Source organism: Dipteris shenzhenensis, chromosome 2 (assembly GCF_047967505.1).
Source record: "Dipteris shenzhenensis isolate YYH24624 ecotype China chromosome 2, Dip_SZ_1.0, whole genome shotgun sequence".
NCBI classification, from domain to species: domain Eukaryota; kingdom Viridiplantae; phylum Streptophyta; class Polypodiopsida; order Gleicheniales; family Dipteridaceae; genus Dipteris; species Dipteris shenzhenensis.
Genome location: NC_141597.1, coordinates 2,511,066 through 2,520,611, shown reverse-complemented (window position 1 = coordinate 2,520,611; position 9,546 = coordinate 2,511,066). Strand labels below are relative to the sequence as shown.

At 44.4% G+C, this 9,546-nt stretch overlaps 1 protein-coding gene across 1 annotated transcript; it reads left to right on the top strand.

The window, feature by feature from the left end:
• Positions 1-216: 216 nt before the first annotated feature.
• LOC147904227 (leucine-rich repeat protein 1-like) lies at positions 217-8,322 on the top strand. Its single transcript, XM_087385382.1, has 7 exons — positions 217-363; positions 661-793; positions 6,431-6,502; positions 6,603-6,746; positions 7,077-7,148; positions 7,351-7,422; positions 7,901-8,322. The coding sequence occupies exons 1-7, from the start codon at positions 297-299 to the stop codon at positions 7,971-7,973; spliced, it is 633 nt and encodes a 210-aa protein (XP_087241508.1). The 5' UTR covers positions 217-296; the 3' UTR covers positions 7,974-8,322.
• The last annotated feature ends 1,224 nt before the right edge of the window (positions 8,323-9,546 follow it).

The window sequence follows — 9,546 nt, the reverse complement described above, 5'->3', positions numbered from 1 at the left end:
GTAGGGAAGGCAAATGTAAACAAGGGAGTGGTAAGAGTGTACTCTAGTTGGTTGACATGTGAGTGGAGTGTGAGGGCGGGGGGAGGTGGGATGTAGGTGGGTGATGGAAACATGATGGATATCCAAATGTTGAATGGAGTGGGCTGGCCATTGAAAGTGGTGAGCCTCTGCAATTATATAAGTCACACTTCCGTCTTTTGACCGTTTTCATCATCTTCTTCTTCTTCTGAATTCCACAGCTCTTCTTCCCTCCCTACCCCTGCCTCTGCTCCTCCTTCACACATTTCCCTCAGGCCATGGCCTTTCCATCTCTCCTCTTCCTCGCGTTTGCATTTCTTCCCCTTGCCGCTTGCAACTCAGAAGGTTTGTGCTGCCCTCGCTCTTTGGGTTCTGAGATAATAGGCCTACTGGGTTCCCACGGCATTTTGGGGTCCGGCCTTCTACTTGCGCGGAAAATCGATTTCTAATGGGACATGTTTGAACTTGTGCTTTCGTATCTTAGCCTGAAGCTTGATACCTCAGTGTAATCTGGCGCCCCCGTTACGCGATTGGGGCCGTAATAACAGTTGGGCTGCTCGTTCAAAGTGATGCGTTGGTTGCACGAACGAAGAGTAAATGGCGGACTCTTCTTATGCTATTTTTGCGTTCGTGATTGCGCAGGGGACATACTTTATGCTTTCAGGAGGAGCTTAGTAGACCCTTCTGCCGTTTTACAGAGCTGGGATCCGACTCTTGTCAACCCTTGTACCTGGTTTCATGTCACTTGTGACCAGGATAATCACGTAACAAGAGTGTACGTAATTTCTGCCTGCCATATTTGCCTTTTTCCTTCCATTTATTTCATATTTGATAGTTACTGGACTTCTCTATTTATGCATCCCGACCGAGAGAGAGAGAGAGAGAGAGAGAGAGAGAGAGAGAGAGAGTGCTTGTTGAACTTCTCTTCCAAGTTGCATTTTTTGGGGAAAAGGCTGCAGCTAAGCTGAAAAGAAAAGATGATGCTTACATCTCTAAATATGTGTGTGTGTGTGTTGTATAGAGAGATACAGACGACATCTGTCTCTGCAAAATACCCCAAGACCAACCAGGAATCATAAGATCGAGAAGATAAAGAAGAGTAGCCTAAAGTCTTATTTAAACCTTTGTGACGGTCAAAGTATGTGTCGGTTTCCATTTTCACATACTTGACACCAAGCATGCTGCAGGGAAATAAAGTAAGTTGTAACTCCCATAGGTATAGACCCTCATGAAAAGCGTCGTCCCAAAAAAGCATCAGGACAAGAGGTGACGTGAAAAGCTCAAGCAGGGACGTGGAATAAGCTAAAGTAGAGGAGAGAGTAAGGGGAAAAAAATAGCCTACTGCAAAAAACAAGGGCCTTTTAGGGAAAAGTGATGCAAAAAACGTGGGTAAGTGTATAGCCAATTGGGAAAAGGTGGATCATCATGTAAATCGTGATGCAAGAAATAGCAAGTCATGGATGAATATTTGGATAGACAAAGGAAGAGGAGGAGGAAGGAATGGAGCCTTAGGGAAAGGCAATTTATTGTGGAGACAACAATCGTTACAATAGATGAAAAGCTAGCCTTAGAAAGAGAATACGGGTGGGAAAAACAGCCTAACTCAAGAAAACAAAATAGATTGTAGTATAGTCACGTGGGAAAAGATGGCGGATCACGTAAGATCGTGATATAAGTAATAGGAAGTCACAAATGAATGTTGGGAACAGAGAAATGAATAGGAGGAAAGGAATGAAGCCTTAGAGAAAGGTAAGTGATTGTGTAGGCATCAATTATTACATCTAGAAAAAGGGAAAGCCAAGTTCTATGTAGTCTAGTGGCAAAAGTAAAAATGGGAAGGAGAGACCATTGCCAATCTAGGAAAGAAATACTAGAAGAATGGGCCATGGCAAATAAATAAATCATCTCAAGGGGTGATTAGAAATACCCAAATCATTAAATAACCTTAAGAGAAGTGTCGGTGCATTTTTTGCAAAGAAGGCTTAGCAAATGGATAAAGGGCAATGAAGTAAGGCAATGGGTTTGGGTATAAGAGAAGTGTCGGTGCATTTTTTGCAAAGAAGGCTTAGCAAATGGATTAAGGGCAATGAAGTAAGGCAATGGGTTTGGGTATAGTCAAGTTTTATGAAGATACACACATCTGCAAACATAGTCGTGACCCAAAACATAAATCTTGGACCATATAATGATGAGAGACCAAAATTGCTCGTTTGGGAGGGACTAAAATGAAATACTTTAGTCTTTACAAGGAGTTATAGCTTGAATGAAGAGAATGGAAGAGGCTGGAGTTTACATGATGTTGTTGCTCATGATGTGGCCCTAGAAGTCCATCCGCCTTTTGGTCTATCATCACACAGGGCGGGCACACCCACAAAGAAGCCCTCTCTCATATGATATATATGGTACATCAGGAGATGCCCTGCAACCACATTTTCTTTCACCTTTCTATACTCAATGCCAAAATCCTAGGACTCCACTATCTCTTTTGCTTGGCCGATAGCTATTTTTTGCTCATTACCCTCTTTCTTCGTGATTTGATGATGGGGCGCTCTCAAATCTATCTTTGTGAAGAAGCGAGCATACTTTGATTCATCCAACAGTTCATCAATCCAGGGAATTGGAAACCTGTTTTTTAATAGTGGCCTTGTTGAGATCCTTATAACCAATGCACAGGTGGCATGAGCCATCCTTCTTTTTCACTTGGAGCACTAGGGAGGCAAAGGGAGAAGAGCTATGCGAAATACAATGATTTTCAAGCAACTCCCGCACATATTAGCAAAATCTGAGAGCAGTTGTTGCATATACTCAAGAGACCTTTGGGGATACCTTGCATTAAAATAGCCAAAATGTAATGGTGGTGTGTGATGAAAGTAACATCGTGACTTCCCATCTCAATGAAAGGCTCCACCCAATCCAACTTACATTGCAATGTCTTCCAACAGATTATTTAGCCCAATTGCCATCCAAGAAGTGGAGGTATTGTGAGAGTACTTATCCTGAAGGATCTTCCTTGCTGTCCTATTGGAGTTCTCACCATGAGAAACACATTGTTTGCACCTATATTAGTGGCCTCGATCCGAATGCTAGTCAACCTCTAGGCTGGCTTTTCTTTCTCTAAATTGTCAATAGCTTTAACGAAAAAGCTGGCCCCCTTGGAGTATGCAATGATGCCCTGAATAGAGCGGCTCCGAGTGTCACTGCATCCATCTCCCATCATTGTGACTCAACATATCATCCATATGTCTTTGATGGGATTCAAAGCCTACTCTTTGTTAGATTTCTCCATCTCCAAAATTACCGTGCATAGGATCTCACATGAGAGACGAGTGTATGATGGTCCAAGAGTGCAATCTCCTTCACCATATCACTCAAGTAAGAATTGTGAGCTTTTAACATGGGTACATCTGCCATAGGTACCAAGGAATCACATTCCCCCTTTCAAAACACCTCGAAAGAATCCAAAACGCTTAGAACGTTTTCATAATATTTACCGGGCCACAAACTCTAGAGAATGCATGGTGACTTCTGCGCTTGCATGGCACCCACCAACTACTAAAACTGTTGAAACAATGCCAAACAGGCATTGTTTCTTGATGCTCCTATTGCCCCAACCTTCCTCACTTCCTTGCAATCCTTTCAATGTCTCTTAGCCCACACTTACTTCCCCCTTGTTCTCAGCCCCTACTTACCCCACTCCTCTTCTCATACCCGTCTCTCAACCCCCTCCTCCCAACCTACTGTTACTCCTCTTGGTCCCCCTCCTCTCTACCCAGTATAATGCATCTCAAATCATGCCCATTGCAAACATCTTCATCAATGTACATTTCAGTTCTCAATTTGAAAATTTTAAAGCTGAAATGGAAAGCTTAGATCTGTTTTCATGTTTTGATATATTTCCATGCGATTTGATGGTGTCATATAACGTGGAGTTTTTGTTCCATGTTCCCCCATCCCAAAATGTTTTTCGTTCCGGCATCAAAATTTCCCATTCCCCTGTAATTATGACATCTGCGACATTTAAAAAATGGCCAACTACAGCATCTGCCTTTGCCCTCCTTGTAGGAGTCGTCTTCATGATGCCACACAAGGCTAGCTCGTATAGTTCTCAGAGCTAGCGAAGTGGTAGTCCCACTTGTATGTGCTGATGGTGCTGTACTCCCAAACAAGGATACAGAAATAGATGCGGGTGAACTAGGTATGCTACCGGACAGGGAAGAACTTGCTACACTTGGGACTAGCAAGGATCGAGAATCACAAGTCATGATCCAATACTGTCCAAAGAACAAAAGGGCAAGGGGAGACCTCACTCCCAATAAATAAGTCCGCTCTTGGTCTAGCCTCCATTTTTTGTTACTTTACTAAAAGTGACAATTCCACTTGTGTGCCCCTCTTTTCGCTTTGTTGTATTAGACAAAGAGATCCCTTCCAACCGTCAAGGAGACTTATTGCCTGTCTCAATGCCACGTGGAGAAGCAATTGAAAGAGAGGATCAAAGAGGAGGAGAGAGAAAGAGAAGTAGGGAACTGCAGCAAAAGGCTGCAAAAATTGCAGAAAAAGAGGGGAAATACAGGTCGAGGCGGGCCGGGGGGAGGAGGGGGGCTGGGGCTGAGAGGAGGGGGTTGAGAAGAGGGGCTAAATCCCATGCTCTTGTACCCCCATACCCCCATGATGGACGTGACAAAAGTGGTGGCAGCTGTGACAGCGGAGGAGGTGCAGGGGATCTTGCGGACTTTGACATTGAGAGCTTTATTGGCAGTGTGCTGCTGTTAAAGCAGGGTGCTTGAAAGGGCTTTTCACTAAAACCACCCGGTTACATGGAGGTCTCCTCGAAGCCATGGGAAGGAGAGAGAAGCCTGCAGACGGTATGGACTGTAGTGCTTGAAACGGCCACCTTTGCAGGCTCCCGCTTCACTAGATCCACCACATGGAGGTCTCCTCGAAGCATGGGGCCCAAGGGGAGAGAGAAGCCTGCAGATGGTATGGACAGGAGGGTGTCATGGTGGATCCAGCCAGTTCTAGGGCTGATCCTGGATGTACCTGGCTACAGCATAGACTTGGGGGGGACTGGTACAGCCGTGTACGGGGCAGGTGGCTCAGTTCAGGGAGATTCAGGGGCCTCAGGGACCTGGGGCAGTCGCCACCTCAGGCCACTATGCTGTCAGCACAGCCCAGACCTGACCGCATGGGTTGGACCAGATGGACCCAATGTCGGACCAGGTCGCAGGCCGTCACTTGTTCTCTGAGGTTTTGTGCCCAGAAGCAGAGGGACTTTCTCTCCTGATTTTGGTGTTGCATCTCTCCGCCTCCATTGCATCTTTCCCTGCATGCGAGTTTGCTGTTTTACTCTCATTTTCTTGTTCACAAATTTGCGGCACTTTCACAGCAATAACAGGAAGGGGGCAGGGGAATAGCAACAGGATGGAGCTGCTAGGGGGCAGAGCGGCTGTGAGGGGGAGAATTGGCTGGGAGGAGTGGCAGACTTGGCAGGAGAGGCTGTGAGGGGTAGATGGGGCTGGAGGGTGTGGAGAGGGTTGGTAGGGGACGGAAGAGGCTAGATGGGGTGGAGAGGCTCTGAGGGGGCAAAGAGGTGTGTGTGTGTGCAGGATGGAGCTGCTAGGGGGCAGAGTGGCTCTGAGGGGGAGAATTGGCTGGGAGGGGTGGCGGACTTGGCAGGGGAGGCTGTGAGGGGTGGATGGGGGCTGGAGGGTGTGGAGAGGGTTGGTAGGGGACGGAAGAGGCTAGATGGGGTGGAGAGGCTCTGAGGGGGCAAAGAGCTGAGTGTGTGTGTTGTGTGTGTGTGTGTGAGAGAGAGAGAGAGAGAGAGAGAGAGAGAGAGAGAGAGAGAGAGAGATTGAGGCACCTTTATGTGGTACACATATTACAGATGGGATGCAGAAGTATACAATGCGTGCAGGGCTGCTTCATGAAAATAAGGTATAAGGCTGAAAGACAGGCCTTTAAGCTGAGGTAAAGGAAGCTGAGGAGACATTAGGAGTCCCCATCAGATGCCAAGTAGGAGTGGGAGCGGGTTGGGCCTTGAGTGTTCGATCTTGATTAGATGAAGAGGACATCTGAGGTTACATAATTTCCCTCTTTAGAAATGAGTTCCTCAAGATTGGATTAGAAAGACAGGCCTTTAAGCTGAGGTACAGGAAGCTGAGCAGATGGTAGGAGTCCCCATTAGATGCCAAGTAGGCGTGGGAGTGGGTTGAGCCTTGGGTATTTGATCTTGATTAGATGAAGAGGACGCAATATGTTTTTGAAAGTGGAAGCAGGCTCTTTCCTTAGTCAGCAGTATTGTCTGTAATCATGCAATTTGCAAATAGGCACCCTTTTGAAAGAATTTCCTTGAAGTTATTGTCTATTGATGTTTTCTTCACCTATTTAATAAAAAATCTCAACCATACTGCAGAGATCTTGGCAATTCAAATCTCTCAGGACAGCTTATCCCTATGCTTGGAGACCTCCAACATTTGCAATACCTGTAAGTATATGCTGTGACCTGTCTTTGTTTCTTGACTTTAACGGTTAAGTTCTGATCTGACAGTTAGAAATTGCTTGTGATAAAATTACAAACTCAACAGAGAACTATACAAGAACAGCATTAGTGGAAAGATTCCGGAGGAGTTGGGGAAGCTGAAGAACCTTGTGAGCTTGGACCTATATAACAACAGTTTAACAGGGGCGATACCTAGATCTCTAGGGAATTTAAAGTCACTGGTCTTCCTGTAAGTGTGTGCAGTACATTTTTTCTGTTGTTTTTTCTAGGTTTAAAAGTCCATGGAGCATTTGTTCAACTTGTCTTTTGAAGGTGTAAAGGTATTTCATTGTAGGTCTGCTAAAATTATGCCCCCCCCCCCAACCCTCTCTCTCTCTCTCTCTCTGTGTGTGTTCAATATGTTGAAAATCTGCAGATGATTTATTACGTCAATAGGTTTATATTGATCTCTAAGCCTTCTTGTATTGCTCCTTTGTTCTCACTGTGCAGTACTAATCTCCCCTTCTTGTACTGTTTATTTTTTTCGAGTTAGCTTAAGCTCTCTCTGCTTCCTGTGCAGGCGGCTCAACAGCAACAAATTAACAGGGCAGATCCCTCGGACTCTTGTTGGCATACACAGCCTCAAAGTTGTGTAGGTTCTAAACCTTACTTAGTAATTCATGAGGTTTTTTGAACCCTCCTGTAAGATAGAGACGAAATATGTGTGGAATCATCGTTGAAACTGTTGTACTTGCTGACCGTTAATGACCAGATCAAATTAGCCATCCAGAATTCACTTCGGTCAAGACACACTGCAAGTGTCCTAACATGTTTGACCTTGTTTTGCATTACAGCGATCTCTCAAACAATGATCTCTGTGGAACAATACCAACATCAGGAGCATTTGAGCACGTTTTACTTAAGAGGTCAGAATCTTTCAATTGGTATCCATTCATTAGCCTAGAATATATCGAATCTTAGAAATGAGAATAATTGGAACTAAGGGGAGGACAAAGAGGGACCAGAGAGGGAGAGAGAGAGAGAGAGATGGTGACGATGTTAATGCCCATTCATTAGCCTAGAATATATCGAATCTTAGAAATTGAGAATAATTGGAACTAAGGGGAGGACAAAGAGGGACCAGAGAGAGAGAGAGAGAGAGAGAGAGAGAGAGAGAGATGGTGACGATGTTAATGCTCATTCGAGGTTGAATATGACCGATGGGACCAAAAGCAGCATTATAAGTTTCCAAATCATGAAGGAAAAAGAGTTATGGTATTGAGGGCTGTGTAGGAACATGAAACTTGAAGTTCACAAGTAGAAAGGGTGTGTTCGATAGTAATCTGTGCTTTTTGCAAGATGTAACTGATTTGATTGCCTGTGTTGTGTTCTTTTTCTTCTCAGCTTTGAGAACAACCCAAGGCTAAATGGTCCTGAACTACGGGGATCAGTCGCATATGATTCGGGATGCAAGTGACAGTCACGAGCACATCCGAATGTTTTTGTCAGCCATACAGGATACCTATGGTTATGGCAGGTGCAATTATATGAGGATGAGATGATGACAGTAGAATATGATCACAGCAGTTCTTAGTTCTTATGCCAAGCCAGTCTTTCAGGAACAGAGTGGCATAGTCCAGTGCTCTTGCAATGGATTTTCAGACTATATTTACTATAAAACCTTTTATCCTGCTAGTTAGCTATGTACATCGGATATTTGGAAGAAAGGTAAGTCTCTTGGACGTGATGGGAACAATCGAGGCAATCTTTTGTACTATAACTATATCTGTTTACAGCAAATACTATGCGTTTTGATTTCTGTCCTCCATCTCCTTCCTAGTAACTCCCTCCCTCCCTCCCTCCCTCCAGGACCTCTCATGGCCTTCTGCAATGTTAGTAAATCACTCAATAATCACAAGAGTAGATCTACCTAGAGCCCACATGTGATCGAGCCGCAAAATTATTAGGGCGATGAGGAATGGCATATATATATATTAGGGGTAGTGGCATATAATTAGGCAGTGACACAGACAAAATTACAAGGACAAAATTACAAAACACCATCTGGGTAGATCTAAAGGGTTCTTGGCTAACACAAGGATAGCATAAAGGTTGCTATCTACGTAAGCAATGGTTGGCCCCTTTTATCACTTGATTGGAGTCGTTCAATCACTCTACTTGAACATCTAAAAGACAATGCCCTTTGCAAAAAGGAAGGTAGCTCTAATTTAGTTAGGCACGCAACATGGCCACGGTTGTCAAGGCCAATAACGTAATGGATTTGATGGTCAAATATCTAGAAGCCTAGCCTCAAGAAGATGTAGAGTGGGGGAATAAGGATTTTGAGGCATTCTCCATTATTATTAAACAACCTAGGATGAAGTGATCTTGCACATTTAGTTAGGGGACTCTCCTTTGGTGGCATGGATTATTGTAAAGAATTTATATGATAGGTATCATTTCTAGCGATGATCCTTATGCTTAAGCTTTGAAGTCAATCGTTCAACCACGAGAATGGAGGAAGGAGTTATGTGCCAGATATCAAGAGGAACTTGTTGTCCATTTCAGCGATCACGGATCAGGACCTCAAAGTTCAATTCGATAAGAATGGCACACAGATTTTGGATCTTCAAGGGAAGGTCGTTGGTAAAGGTACACGGTGCAACAACATCTACGGACTCTCAGCTTTCAATGCTCGAGCCGATGTGAAGAACACTAAGCTGTGGCATGAGAGGTTTGGTCATCTAAACCTTAGTTCTTTGAAGGAGATGCATAAAAGTGGAATGATTGCAGACTTATCAGAAATTACAGATCTGCTCGATGTATGTGAAGCTTGCATGATGGGCAAGCAGCATCGGCAGCCCTTTCCTAAAGAGGCCAGTAGGGCAAAGGCTCCTCTAGAGCTCGTTCACATGGACCTCTGCGGAAAGATGGAGATGGAAGCTTTGGGTGGTTCCTACTACTTCATGATGTTGATCGACGACTACAGTAGAAGGATATGGATATACTTCTTGAAGACTAAAGACGAGGCTTTTAGTAAGTTCAAGGAA